Consider the following 15,892-nt stretch of genomic DNA (forward strand, 5'->3'; position numbering starts at 1 on the left):
TCTGATGTCATTTAAGATGTTTAGGACAATACACATAGAATAGGAGAAGTGATGTGGAATCTTTTATTCCTTTATTGACCCTTAATTTATTGCTTGAACCATGAGACTCATTCGGCAGCTGTTACTTATTTCCGCAAGAGTACGTATGTGCACGTCAAGTCGTTTTCTCAAGTACTCGAGTTAAATGTACGAGTTTACCGGTATCACGTGAATGCAGCATGGGGGTCTAACGTCAGTGCGACGTAAGAAGAATCCGGGTGCACGATGACAGCTCACCATGGTGACGACAGTTCCAGAAAATAACCACATAATATTATAGGCCCGCGCTCACCAGTTGTTTGGTAACGTACATTTTATTTCATGTCTTTATCCAATCACATCTCGAGTAGTTCTAATAGCCACTCGAGACATGCATATTATAGGCCACTAGGGAGTTTATAAGGCCTATTAAGGTGGTTCCACAGTGGTCCCACTACTTGCAGACCTGTTCATCAAATGTATGTATTTATAATTTGTCAAATTATCTCTCTCTCTCTCTCTCTCTCTCTCTATATATATATATATATATATATATATATATATATATATATATATATATATATATATATATATATGTGTGTGTGTGTGTGTGTGTGTGTGTGTGCAAAAATATAGGCTATGTGTTTAGATCATATATTTAAAGTAGATTTTAGTATCATTGCACAATAAAGATTGACATATGTCCTTCTGCTTCTGATGTCCCCCTAAGATGATTTGCCACTTCAAAACACAGAGCAAACTAAGAAAAAGATTGACACTGCTTGTATAAATATTTAATTTTAACTAGACTCGTTTTGTGTTATCTGCAATTATTGTGTATTTCCAGAAACTGACTGGCACACAGCTGTTATCTAAGTGATCTTAACTGACAAGCAAATGCCTATCAATGCAGCTCTGAGCTTACTGGCAGATCAGACAAGGCTCTATCAAGTGTAGAGGCCTGACCCGTAGTTTTTACTATAATTGTATATCTCCCTCTAGTGTTCATTTCTTTGCCTGCAACACATTTCTACACCAAATGTGTCATGATGAAAATGTCTTCTTGCAACTGCTCTGGGGTACTTACTAGGAGAGACTGGAGATATTTTCAACACTTTTTGTATTTCTCAGAGACTTTTATGGAATACAAAAAGTTTACAAAAGCAGGCTCACCCAGATGATAAACACTAGGTGCCTGGCAAAAGATCATGTAAAAGACGGAAAAACAGATATTATTAAATTTACATACCATTTAAACATCATTACATATCACATATGGTTCACAATATTTATGTGAATGGAAGAAGACAGATGTTGCAACTGACCCTAACCCTGGGGACAAATGCAACATGTTAAAGAAATAATTAAATTTCATGATTAACTTGTGCTTTTTCCCCTAAAAAGCATAGTTTGCTGAAATTAGGTTGTACAATGATGTTATAATGTTATTAATTTCTACAATAACATCGTATTTATCTTTTTTTTAGTATAATTTAACAAATTCCTGTCAGTAAAGCAATTACTGTGTCTTGTTTGTGGGAAATCCCTCTGTTAAGAAACATCTTCCTCAATCCAGACATACTGAAAACAAACAAGCTAAATTCCTATTACTATTTACTAACGGAGAATTACAATAATGAAGTTGCAATAATATGAAATAATGAAATCATCACATGATTACATTAACTCTAATGATTATGGAACTCACAACTAACTTGTTACTCACTCATTTGCATATACAAATGTAGGTTATACATTTTAACTGGGTATGTGTATATATGTATCTGTCACCTCTTTAGCATGTTTCTGATTGGAGGAATAAGAGCTGTTTAAGCATCCCATGTTGCAACCATCCCCACTCTCCCCTACTAGCAACAATACTGTGTGTGTTGCAGTGATTTAAATTTTTCTTCATAATGTCCACATGCAGATACAGTACAAACAAAGAGGGGACCTTACACCAATATACAAGAAGGTTTTTATTGATGTGGTATCAATACAATCAAGTACTGTAGATTTTGTATAAGCAGACAAACATTTTCAATCAAAAAGAGTGCATTTTATACCCAAATTCTATTGCATAGAGTGCACGCAATAGCCTAGTATGACAAAAATCCTCTAAGTTGATACATTGTACATTACGCAAATAGAAAATAAAAGTCCACAAATAATCCTTCACAAACAACTCTAGAATGCTAACTACACGTTGTAAATGCTCTTAACTCATCAATGCTGTTAAATACCATTTATACGTTCTAGGCTTCGGTGGTCGGTTTTGGCATCCCTATTAAATTATCATAAATGTATAAATACATCTTCATTAATTCCATGTGCAAATGGGAATGGCCGTTTGTATTTATTGAAACTAAAACAAACAAATATCCCTTAAGAACCGAAGCAAGGCTTTTTTAAAAAAAATCTTTTTTTTTTCTTTTTCTTTTGTTTCTTTAAAAGAAAAACAAAAACAACACTTCAAAGCATTTTGTGATCGGGGCGGTACATGGATCTTACTTGTTAAATGATTTGCACACAGGGCAAACTCTGAACATGAGTGACATTGTGTACAACATAAGGACAGAGAGTTATAGCCACATGTAACTCACATCACCATTAATTGTGACGAAAAATAGAAGGCGACCAAAAAAAAAAAAAAAAGGCAACATACAGTACATAACGAGCCTTGGACTGTCTTGTAGACTCACACAATAATAATGAAATGTAGCAGTTGTAGTTGTGTTCATGTTATGAAATGGAAAGAGCGAGGGCAAGTGCATTGTTTGCATTACATAGATGTAAAATACTGATTAGGCACTGCTTTTCCAGAAGAGTTACTGTTTATGTATAGTGATGATTAATAGAAACTGTTGAAAATCAGTATACATTCATTCTGATGCAAAGCTCAACATTTGGCACAATCATGTACATTGACATCCTCCATCAAGGTGTAAGGTAGTCCTTAATTCAGTGTAATGAAAGCATTTTGGCAGCATAACTGGGATTTTGTTTAAGCTGAGGCATGTAAAGGCGCAAAGTTGTTATGATAAGCGTAGACTTCTCAAATTTTGCCCAAATGTCTATCTCCTCTCCTTTGTAACTGCAACCACTTCACCAGAATGTCTTATTTTGTTCGTGACTTGGTGCAAGTCAAAAGTTATTGCACACCAGTATGCCACAGAATTATGTTTTATGTTTAGTAAATGTTTTCATCTTTTATCATTATATCAGTTTCTCTGTCTCCCATCTATTCATGATATAACTTGTTCCCTTACTTTGCAAAGGCACTGTCACTATGTGGGATAGTCTTAGAAAAAAAACAAAAAACAGGCCAAAACATTTTAAGTGAGATCTCTTGTGGAACATTTACAGGACTGTAAATTATTCCTAATGTTTTGTAACTTCACTTAAGTTTGTTATTATCCTTACAGAAGTTTTCACGACCTGAATGCCAATGGGACAATGAGACACAACCCCACACACACACACACACACAAGTATATTGACACAGTGACAGAGAGAAGAGTACACCTACTAGCATACACATACACACACACACACACACACACACACACACACACACACACACACAGCACGTATCTTTAATGCCTCATCCAACAGAAATGAGTAAATACACTGCTCTCACCTCTGGCCCACCACCTCTCCCAGAAATCTGGCAGGGGTTTGTTAAATGTTACACAACCTGCATTTCATAACCAGCCTCTGTCAGTCCCTTTACTTATTTATGGAGTAAATGCAGATTGATTCTCATTTCCGGCTTTGACATCCTTTGCTTCTGAAACATCTTGTCCTCGTAGCCACGGATGTTCCATTAAGTTTAACAATAAATCAGATGTTTTAGACACAACGGTTTAGGGATTAATGGTAACTCTTTTCACTCACAAATGATTCAAATTGCTCTCATTTGCCCAGCATAAAGTCACACAAAAACTGGCCCTGAAGGAAGAAAATTAATGGGTTTTTTTTGTTTGTAGGGTTCGCACAGACGGGGGCGAGTCATATTTAAGTTCGAAAGTTCTTTTTCAAGCACTCATTGTCATGTAATAATAAAATTGTTTTCTCCACAAAAATCTGTTGTAAGAAAATTGTGCAAATTCGTAAACGGAGCAAACGTGCTACTGGGGCCTAAAATCAATTTATTATTAAATAACTGCTGCTTATGTACCGCCAAATTACAGATTGAAACTCGCATCAACGGTTGACGTTGCTCAGCCATTGGTGTGCGACATCCTGGTGCCCACTATTTACGGGTGTTTACCGACCATTTGGTGCCAATAAGGAATTAGCAGATAATTGAAACCGAAGCTGTAAGACGATTATCTAATTTAAAAAAGAAGAAAAAAATATGCTGTTCTTCTCTCACTTATGTTCAAGTACTTCTTAAAGGACCAGGTTAAAAAAAAAGTCTGTTTTTCAAGGCATTCCAGGACTTTCTGAGTGTCGAATTCAAGTACTTCAAGCACCTTGTACGAACCCTTTGTCATCCATTTGAATCCCTATTTTCTTAAGCAATTATAGCATCTGCACAGATGTTGCAATACATGGCCAGAATGGGGCTTTCGTAGTTTGGCGGTACAGACTGTTCACTCGCAATGTTAATGTGATACTGATTTATTAATAGGTAGTATACCATGAGAAAGCAGTGATGTCATTGTCAAAGAGTCTGAGGAGGATTCCTGTGACAGGGTGATAGAATTGGCAGTGCAAATGGGAAAAATCAGATCGATACAAGGAAGAGGGGCCATCGATCCAGCTGGAGTTTTGTCCTTATTATCCATTTTGCAGTTGCTCTCAGTATCTATTCTATGACATGTAAACATTGACTGCATGCATACATAATGTCCTTAATTAATATCGTCCTGAAAAAAATAATTAAAAAAGGCATTATCCGCTTTAAAAGGGCAGTTAAACTTTACAATGCTAATACTGTGAGGTCATTAACTCTTGGATTGTATTTATTGGTTTGCATTTCCGGACAGCTCAATAAATTATAAGAAAGATAAAGATCATTTTAAATTGTCACCGACTAAATTCAGAAAGAAGCAGAGAAAAAAGCATCCTACAGATGCCAACTAATTGTCAAAATATATATCTCACTCTACAAACAAAGATTTAATCCCATTAATAATTTTAACATTGTTTAGAGTACCAAAAGGGTCAAACAAAAAGAAATGTGAAAAGTATTGGTACTACAACACCAAATGCCTTGTTTTGCTGTTGTTTGTCTATATTTTCTGTGTTGTGTCATTGCTCTTTAGGTCAATATTCACTGTTTAAATAAGATCACAACAGGGACGTGACTGCAGCCAGAGGAACCGATCACCCCTCAGGGTCTGGTGATGTCAGAGCATGTGGGCAGGATGTGCAGTCACACGGGAAGGTCTGTTACTAGCACATTACAAAGTAAGGCACTTAATAGTCTGAATCCGAAAAACAACAACAATGATGACAAGGACCAAATAATAACAATAAAATTATGACAATATAATAATTAAAATAATATAAGCAAAAAAAACAAAAAAACAAACAAAAAAAAAAAACACCAACATAAAATACAACCCAAAACACACATTTGAAGGACACTGAAACAAAGAGCACAGTATGAAATTCCTACCCCTGTCTTTTAAAACTTTCCATATTTCGTTCACAAAGTTTCTTTCGGTGATGTTGCTGAGCATGAGACATATAAAGATGATTGCAGTAATATTGAGAATCCTATGGGTTTTGCGTTTCTGTTATGGCTGCAGGTATTTTAGGTTTAAGGCTGCTCTGAGGTGCCAATACAGGAACATGTTTGAATGAAAGGACAGGGTTATGTGGGACAGAGCAGGAATCCTGAGAAGGAGGAGTGGATGTACTCGGTAGAATAGAGGCCGTTTGCCTGATCTGACGGCATCTGGACCCAAACCTGGTCACCCTCCTTCAGCTCCAGGACAGCACTACCAGACGCCTGGTCCATGTAGCCTTTCTTGTATTCGTCATAGGTGTAAGTGGCTGGTACATTGTTCTTGTACAGAGCCACCCACAGGCTAGTTCCCTTTACATGCATGTGGTACGCAAAGTAGTAGACACCAGATAAAGGAGCAGTGAACATGCCAGTAGCGGAGCTGTAGGCGTTTTGCCCGTTGTACAGGGTCCTGTCAAATTTGATTGGCATGGCAGAGGGAGGGAAAGGTGTGGTGAGGATGGCTGTGAAGGCCGGGGCCACGGAGGCAGAGAGTGGGACTTGACTGTATGCAGGCCCCTTCCTGTCCCCTGGTACTTCATCCCCTTCCAGCTGCGAATCAGTTGGCCCTGCAATAACTGTTTGGCCATTTCCTGGAGGGCCAGGGGGCCCGGGTGGGCCAGGTGGGCCGGGGTTACCATTAAGACCAGCAGGGCCTGGTTTACCTGGAGGACCCTGAGGACCTATAGACCCCTTTTCTCCAAGCTTACCCAGTCCTGGAAGCCCTGGAAGTCCAGCCTCACCCTTCGGGCCAGGGACGCCCTGAGGCCCCATGGGACCCATGGGCCCCTGTAGACCAGGAATGCCTGACTGACCCCTGGGGCCTGGAGTCCCTATAAACCCTGTTTCACCTTTAGGCCCTGGAGCTCCTGTCAGCCCTGGATTTCCAGGCAGACCGATGTGCCCTGCCTCACCCTTGGGTCCAGGTTTTCCAATAGGACCATTAAGCCCAGGGATGCCTTTTTCCCCAGGGATGCCAGGTTTTCCAAAGGCTCCACTAGGGCCTTGGTCACCTCTGAGGCCAGGAAGTCCTGGAGGGCCCTGGGGCCCTGCCTCTCCCTTCTGTCCTGGCAGCCCATGTTTTCCAGGGAGTCCCATTGGGCCTTGAAGTCCTGGTGGTCCTGATTGTCCATCAAGGCCCGGTTCACCAATTGGGCCCACCATTCCTTGCTCCCCTTTGTCCCCTGGAAGACCAGGCAACCCACCGTGGCCCTTGTCTCCTTTTGGCCCACTCAGACCAGGTTTTCCATAACCAGGAGTCCCAGGAAATCCAGGAGAACCTCTGGACCCTGGCTCACCTTTTGGACCTGATGGACCTGGTCCTCCAGGCAGTCCGTCCAGCCCAGGCTTCCCTATCCCAACTGGTCCTGGTAGACCTTGTAGACCTGGAGCCCCAGGCTCTCCTGGTTCTCCTTGTCCCCCATCAGGTCCTTGATCACCTTTAGGACCAGGAAGTCCAGGCAAACCTTTTAGTCCCGGTTTGCCTATACCTGGAAGACCAGGTGGTCCTGAACTGCCTTTTAGCCCAGGAGGGCCCCTTAAACCCGTAGGCCCTGGCTTCCCATTTCCATTCTCGCCCTTAAGCCCCCGCTCACCTGGTGGGCCAGAAAGACCCTTAATTCCTGGTTCCCCCCGAGCTCCAGGGGGGCCTCTGATGCCTGGAAGTCCAGGTTTCCCATTCAGAGACAAGCCAGCTGGGCCAGGGAGGCCGGGCTGGCCTGGAGCACCTCTAGGACCTGGTTCACCACGTGGGCCAACCTCACCATTAAGCCCTGGCATCCCCTTTGGCCCAATCTTTCCTGGGAGACCTGAAAGTCCAGGCTTACCAATGCCTGGAAAACCAGGAGGCCCCTGAGGGCCTGGTTGGCCATTGAGACCCGGCTTGCCCAGTCCAGGTTTTCCTGGAAGCCCTGCTGGCCCAGGGGGACCTCTTGGTCCAGGTTTCCCTTGGGGGCCTGGTTCCCCCTTGATTTCCATCATGGGTGGCATATCTAGAAAAAGAGGAGATCATGTTGTTAGTATAATAACGTATTTCAAACAAAAAGAAAGCAGATCAATAAGTTTATAACATATGAAGGGGTGTGTGTGTGTGTGTGTGTGTGTGTGTGTGTGTGTGTGTGTGTTGTGTATTGAACGCATTTAGAGCAAAACAAAAAAAAAAATTCAAATTGCTTTAGGTCAAAGCTTAATATAAAAAAATATAGAAGACACTCAATAAAAAAAAAAATAAGAGAAGCAATTCCTATCGACGCTGCAACCAGCTGCACCCACAGCTGCTGCGCCATTAGAGGTAAATTTGGTAACCAACTGTTTTTGACTTGGCAGATACTGCTTCATCATCACGTAATAATTAAAGATGGTGGAAACCTGGACTTCACACATAATTGCCATTTAGCGGTAAGGGTGTCAGGTTTGTAAAATAACTATGAAATAAAAGAAAAGACAATGAATCATCGCTACAGTGTCAACTCATCAGTCCTTTAAAGTCTGCATTAAGTTTAGCCATAATGAATAAGACTTTTAAAAGAAATATGTCTTGATCAAGCAAATGCATTAGATGACAGTATCATTGCAGCAGTGCATGCATCAGTGGACTGTTTAAAAGATTAGATACTTATGAATTAAATTTCTTTTGTTGATATCAGTATTTTCGATAAGCCGCAGTGTTTTAAAATTTCATTGTCAATATAAAGACAGTAAATGTAGCAGCTATTAAAGGCACTATAGAAGATGATCTAAAAATATTCCCGAGGGTGTCAAAGTACATTTCCAAAACAATAATGTAGGGAAGAAGGAATTAACAATGAATGAAACAGCTACATAAAATCATAATACCTTGAAATTGTTGTCATCTTGAATTTCAAAACATTATGTCAGAGTTCAAGTCTGTTGGATAGTGTCCTCTGAATTTACTTTTATATCATTTTGTGATCTGATGACTTTTTCCATTCTTCTATCCTATGATTTCTTCTAAAAACATAGGGGGAGGGCAACAAGCAACTTATCAAGACATGGCAAAAATTTTCAAAATAATTTATTTATTTAAAAATTACAAGAAAATTACCTGAAAATAAGCAGCAATTTATTAATTTTTTTTTATATATATATATATATATATATATATATATATATATATATATTTTTTTTTTTTTTCTTTAATATAATTTGAAACAATTATATCATTATGTAATTGTTATATTTTAAAGTATCATTTTCTGGAAATGTTTCCTCTTTTGTTTATTATTTCTTTTAATAATCCCTCCCTGTTTTTCAAAACCAAATTTTAGGTAAAATTTCATGCAAGTTGTGGGACATTTCTTGCAAAGTTTCCAATTTTCTTTGTTTTCAAAGGGTCAAATAGCTTTTCAAAGGCGTCTGAATGCGGCACGAGAAAACTGATTTCAATACAGGTTTCAAAGGGAAAAAAGCACAGTACTATTATTGTTTTTTTTTATTGTCTATGCAGGTCATTAATTCATTCTTTTTGTTAACTGCTTGTTCAGTGTCATGAAGGGCTAAAAAGCATTTTAGCTCAGACTGAGTGGAAGGCAGGATACATTCAGGACAGGTCTCTAATCCATAGGCTTCTAAACTGTTATGTAATAGTACAATTGGACAGGAATTCACTTTTCTGTTTTTCAGCTGACTGACTTCAGGGTTTAATTAGGTTTGAGTGTCTGTAAAATGCTATTTTTTTATTGCATAACAAAGGGGAAACTAAACTGAACAAGTATGCCACATGTCATAAACTGTGTTATTATTCTTTCCTAGCAGAGTGGAGCAGAACACAGCTAGGACACAATGAGCAAAAACACAAGCTTGGTCTGCAGAGCACAATTACGCTCAGCCAATTTCAGCTGGTTTACTACCTCATTTCAGCAGCACCTCGCCTGTAAGTCAGACGGCCAGAGGGCATTTCACCTTGTGTTCTTTTTATAATGATGCATAAATGACAGGTATCCATGTTTAAAAATTCATAATGTGTATTTTGGATCTTGGAGTGTATCAAATGACCAACCGCTGCTTGTACCCGTCTACCTTCCTGAACGCCAAGATTCTGGTGAGAGGACAATCTGAGCCAGTTTATTTCATGAGTAGCTTGAATAATTTCTCCTTATGTATTAATCATATACAAATAAAGCGTTATGTAATGCATGGCCGGGATCTGTCAATATACCTGCAGTTCAACAATAATAAATGAGATTGGGGGGAAAACTTACTCTTTCCCCTTCCTTGTAACAAACATGCATGTAAATTCAATTTGGAATTCCCATCACATCCCCTAAATCGGTGACACTCAACTTGCAGCCTGAAGATCAATTTCAAATTCACAAGGAAAATAAATTGTTTCACTGGCAATCTGTTTCTTTTGGTTTTTGTATTCTGAATGTAAGTAAGGTGCCAGAGTGCATAAAAAGCCTCAAAATAGAGCTTATTAATGAAAAAAAAGTGCAAGAGGAGGATCCCAGAGGTCCTATACACCCCTACACTGTGGCTGCACAGGGCTGCTGTGACTGGATTTGCCTCTTAGCAAAGATGAGGGAACAGAGCAACAGTTAAGAGGTTGAAAAAAGACATTTAATTTATTATCCTGATTACTGTTTTATTGTTTATTAACTGGCCACTGGTATCCTGTCATTTAGGAAAAGTTCAGTATCCCTGCCCTAATGTAAGCAAAGAGCTCTGCTGCCACCTGCTGGCAGTTAGCAAGAATGCAGTCTGTTTTGGGTCACTTTGAAATAGGACACAAAAATTAACCCCTTAAAAGTCACACTAAGAAATGCCCTTGCAAAAAATTACACAGCATTGTGGACCGTAGAATATGCAACTGAAGGCATCAATTCATTAAGAAAAACAAACATTTATTCATTGTAATGCATTGTAAAAAGTAGACATAAATAATTAGATACAAATGAAACAATGAAACAATCTGTTTAAGTATATGGTAAAAAATAAATTGTCAGTCTGAAAAAAGCAAATTCATGAAATAAACAAATGTGAAAAAAATATAGAAATAACACTGAATCTAGTAACAAGATCAGTCAATTTAGTATAATAAAAATACAGTTGAATAGAATTACAGTGTAATCAAAATACTACAATGCATCATATAAAAACATTTGCATAAAATTAAATTTGGTTTTGCCAGTTTTCTTCTGAAGCAATTTAACTGCAAAAATATCAACTATGTGATTACAATGCCTGTTAAAGGGTTAACAAAAATCTAAATATTCCAAAACAGGACATCATTTAGGGCATTGTAGGATTTTAGTTATGTTTGTTTTGTGGTAAATGCACAAACACGACAGGCCTGAGATGCTTAGTTTAACTTTGAAATCTGAAGAGATGGCCAAAAAATTAGCAGGAAATTAGTAACAAAGTTTTTTGAAAAAGTAAAAATAAATAATAAACAAGGAAATGACCTTAAAAGGTGATGAAAATGTATTTATTTTATATATTTTACATTATTTTGTTGTGTAACAAATTTTACGTATAAAATTATTTTTATTATAAATATGGTTTAGTGGACATTTGACCTATTTTGGGGGAAAATTTCAGGTTTCAAAGAGTTAAAAAGCTTGTGAAGGGTGTTTGAATGCAGCTCAAGAAAACTGATGTTGATCGATATTTCAGAGGGTTAGAGCTTGAAAAATAGCAAATGGAAAGCTTAAGAAGTCACACTGATAAGTATAAGTTTAATAAGTATTAAACTGATTCTGCTTACTGTCACACTATGCAGGTTTTGTACAATAGTGAGATTTCCTGTGTGATCACTTTAGGTTTCACTGCCAGATAAATGCTTTAGATAATATGTCTAGACTTGAGGTTTTTTCTATATCAGTGATGTGCCACCTGGAACACTGTGTTCAGGTGTGTAATGAGCATTACAGCCTCAGCTTTGTTTGTTTAGCTCCACTGTAAGCCGCCGTAATATATCACCCAGAGAGAGAAAATAAGGCGCTTCACACTTCAGAGGATATAATGGCTTCCTCATTACTCGTTGCAAAGCTCTCCAGCAGTCAAAGACTTAAGTTGTAGTTTCAAATACATTTGAATCGACAGAGTGAAAACATTTATTGTACTTTGCTTTTGCAAGAGAAAAACCAACAGGAGCACCCAGGCAAGCATGAGAGCCATGCTGACTTAGACAGATGCATAACCCTCAGCTCACGAAGGCTTTTGAATGCACAAACAAAGTTACATGACTGGTACATTAAATGTTTTGCACTGAAACATTCGACAAGTTTGTTTATTATACAGTCTTTAATCTTTCTCTTCATTTGAACATTTATTGTTAATAAAATAACCTCAGAAAGGTCTCTTCAAGTTACAACACTCAAAGTGAATGGGGTAAAATTATAGGTATCACCATGAAACTACCCCAGGTGATTACTTATATTAAGACGCTTATCTTTTTTGTATTACAAGTTGTTGGATTTTTTGTGTTAAAATATACAAACGAGGTATTATCTGATTATTTAGTATCACTGATTTGCATACATTTACAGGATACACATCTGAACATTGGATAACGCCAGGTTAAAAATTGCTGTTTTATTTTCCTGACACATTACAGCCAATATTTTTTAATGGAATTTTAGAGAGGTTTTAAGGATTTTGGATATTTCTTTTTATCACTCAAAAAACAGAAACCAATGTCAACAGCCATTATTTATTTATTTATTCATTCATTCATTTATTGGCACAATTTTAGGAACAAAATGTTATATGTATCTGGCTAGAAATGACATATGAATAAGCCTGAAAAACTTTCAGAATACAGTCAAATAAAAATGGACAGTTTGGTGTATGGAAGTGCTACTGAAGAGATTTTATGGCTCAGAGTATGAGGAAAAATAATTCTGAGAAAATGGCCTTACATTTTGGACAAAAAATAACACCACAGGTGAATAGAGTAAAGATATCACCATGAAACTTCCCTAGTTTATTATTTAAATTAAAGATCTATCTTGTATTACAAGTTTACTGAAATTTTATGTTTAAATATGCATAAGAGGCATTTTCTGAGTAAATATGCACTTTTAACAAACATTTCAAGAACAGAAATCTTAACTAAAATAACCTGTGTGTGGGTTTTTTCTTTACTCTAGTCTGAAAGCAGACATGTTATGGAGGAAAAATATGCAAAATTTAAAAATTGACCAGCGCTTGTAAAAAGCTATGTTTTTACAAAAGCTGTCCTGCATCAATATATATATTGACATGTTTAGTACAGTACAAATCCTTTATGCCTTTATACATTCTGTATAAGAATTTGTGAATTATTTGCTATATTTCTGGGAAGTTGACTGTTTTTGTAAATTGTATCTGATGCAATAGATTTTACAGCATATGGTTGATTAATAATTGGTAAATTACTAAATTGTTCCAATCGTGATGCAATGTGGACATATGACCACTGAGTGGCAGTAGAGACATTGCATTCATGTGGGCCACAGAGAGCATTTTTTTCACTCCTCCAAATTTAAATCTTGTTTCTACCACATTTTGAAATCCCATTTCTAGAAAGCATAATTTCTTTTAGCAGACTTTTGATGTTGCTGAGAGGGATTTAAATGCACCATTTCAACCATACATTTGCTCTGAATCCTGCTTCTGGAGTCTGTCTTTGTCAAACACCATATTATAACACTGAAATGAAAATGTGCCCTGCGTTTGCTTTGAAATTTGCTTTGAAGAAGGGGCCCTCTGTTAACACCAGGCACGTCTCATGTGATCCAGAACTTGTATTGGTAGTTTGAGTCAAATTTGATAATGAAAGCAGTGACAGCATGCACATTTTTTCAGGATGATTATCACCCCCCTCCCTCTCCCAGTTCCCCTTGCCTGGGCCTTTTATATAATCTATTTTTATTTCCTTCACACTCTCATCCCACAGCTGAAGAATATGTGATAAACACTGGGGTAACAGCATCCAGATGGCAGCAGGAACAACTGGCCCAGTGGCGCTCAGCAAACAGTAGGCAATCAGGCCTCCACAGGCCCCAACACAGGACCTGCCAAACACTGCTGGACCCGCAGGGCACCGAGACACACACTTCAGTGAGCATTTTAACTGCCTGAAGAGAGCCACTAACCCAGTAGCTTAAGTGTACAAGTCTGTCCTGGGAGGGGACTTCCTAAAACATTGTATTTCACCTGGGCACTGTTCCGCGTGCTTCCTTACACAGAGTGATGTGTGCGTGATGCACCTTCTTGACGGCTCACATTGGGTCGTCTTGACACTTTTTCGATAATCTAGCAACACCATCATCTGAAAAATTATTTCATTAACCTAATATTTGCCTTAACCTCAAGATTAAACCTACAGAAAACCTCATGCATAACTTTATCTTCAAATAGGGATGATTTTTTATTTTATTTTTTTGGTCAATGATTTATGAAGATACACTTAGATTTTTGCTTTATGGGCTGCTGGTGTGGCTGCAACTGTCACTAGACATCACTGTGCATTTTCAAAAGACTTTTACCTGACTCTTGAAATTCTCGACTATCATGATGTGAAACTTAAACATATCATGGCAAAAAGGCTTATTCTGCAAGAATGGAAATCAGCTTTTCCTCCTTACTTTACAAAATGGCTAAAAGACAATGCCTTTATCTTAAAGAAATCTGGTATACTCTGTCCAACTCCCTCATCAAGTTTTCTATAATCTGGGGTCCTTTTATGAAGATATCAAAAGGGTAAAAAGTCAAACAGGTAACTAACCACAGGGACTGCTTCTTTACGTTGGACTGTACACTGTGCCTCCATCTGCCAGGATACTAAGTCTCTGTTGGACCTTCCGTGACCACGCGTGGTCCTTACCCCATGGATGCTAGCATTATTTATTTTTTATTTATTCTAACAAGTTTACAAGGCAGAGAATCCGTTTCTATGTGAACAGATGTGAGACCAAATATACAAATTATAGGGAAACATGAACAGTGTAATCTGTATGCCTTTGTACTTGTAGCTTGTATTATTCAGTTAAGTTTGCCTAATGAGTCACTTGCGGTTCATTCAGAATGGACCTGTGACCCACTTTTGGACCGCAACCCACTAGTTGGGAACCACTGTTCTGAAGGATGTATGCAGACAGTAACTCTGAGTCAGGATTTATTTAATCTGAGGCGGCACAAACATCAATATACAGTTTGGGTATTTATGGACTTACTAAGGAATGTATCGCAATAACATGGGGTTGAATCATACTGAATCAGTTCAAAATGACCCAGTGGACTGTTGAAGTGTGAGTAGACCCGCAGGTCTGCGGGTTAACAGCTTATGAACAGGGATTACTCACCAACGTAATGTCCCTTTCCTTCTCTGAATGGGGGTCCAATAGGCCCTTTCATCATGGGCTGCATGTACTTCATGTGGGGCATGGGGGGATAGCCTCCGGCGAGAGCACGCGCCCCCAGCATCAGTAGCACACAGACAGGAGCCAACAGCATGGTCACAGGCATCCCAGGCTTCAGACGTCACACACAAAGAACTGGAGGCACACATAAAAGAGGAAAGAAAACAGAGTTTATAACAATTCAAAAAGAAACAAAAAGAGACATTCAGTCTTTATCTTTTTGAAATCAATAACAAAGCATCACTGAAAGAGCACGACGGGAAAAGGCAGAGATGGCATTTACACCCACGGTGATAATGAGTTAAGAAACCAAGCATGGAATCTCGCAATTACACTTTAGTGCATCTCAGCCTAATTTACAAGACACCACATTTAATACCACAAATTTGTGGAAAAACACTTCATTTAAAAAAGTTGCAAGACAAACAGTAATTTACTCCTGTGAAACGTGCATTTACTGTTAATGGGCTGGAATTAAATGAGCTAATCTACCACATGCAATTTGAAGTACCGTAATTCACTGATAATAAGTCTGTGAGGATTAGTTTGTAGTTTTATTAGTTTGTCTGTCTACAAGCAGAGAAAGTCTAAGCCAAGCTAGGCACAGATATTCTGGGGAGGAACAAGGAAACATGTTTCTTGTAGGGAAAGCTGAAGATATTTATGCCCAAATATAATGACTAACGTCTCCTAAAGCACACACGTGTAACTATATTAAAAAATAAACACCTCCTCCAGCATTGGCAAAGTGACACTAATGGTCCCACAC

The 15,892-nt window shown here is 38.3% G+C and overlaps 1 protein-coding gene across 1 annotated transcript in view; it reads right to left on the reverse strand.

The window, feature by feature from the left end:
- Positions 1–5,532: 5,532 nt before the first annotated feature.
- The window catches only part of col8a2 (collagen, type VIII, alpha 2), a 117,095-nt gene continuing 106,735 nt past the window's right edge, over positions 5,533–15,892 (reverse strand). Inside the window, exons 3-4 of the mRNA XM_042507074.1 lie at positions 15,067–15,258; positions 5,533–7,749 (exon numbers count right to left, since the gene is read on the reverse strand). Coding sequence (XP_042363008.1) covers positions 5,846–7,749; positions 15,067–15,229 — 2,067 coding nt within the window. The 5' untranslated portion in view covers positions 15,230–15,258 and the 3' untranslated portion in view covers positions 5,533–5,845. The remainder of the gene's footprint in view (positions 7,750–15,066; positions 15,259–15,892) is intronic.

This window comes from Plectropomus leopardus, chromosome 18 (genome assembly GCF_008729295.1).
Source record: "Plectropomus leopardus isolate mb chromosome 18, YSFRI_Pleo_2.0, whole genome shotgun sequence".
Lineage (NCBI taxonomy): Eukaryota > Metazoa > Chordata > Actinopteri > Perciformes > Serranidae > Plectropomus > Plectropomus leopardus.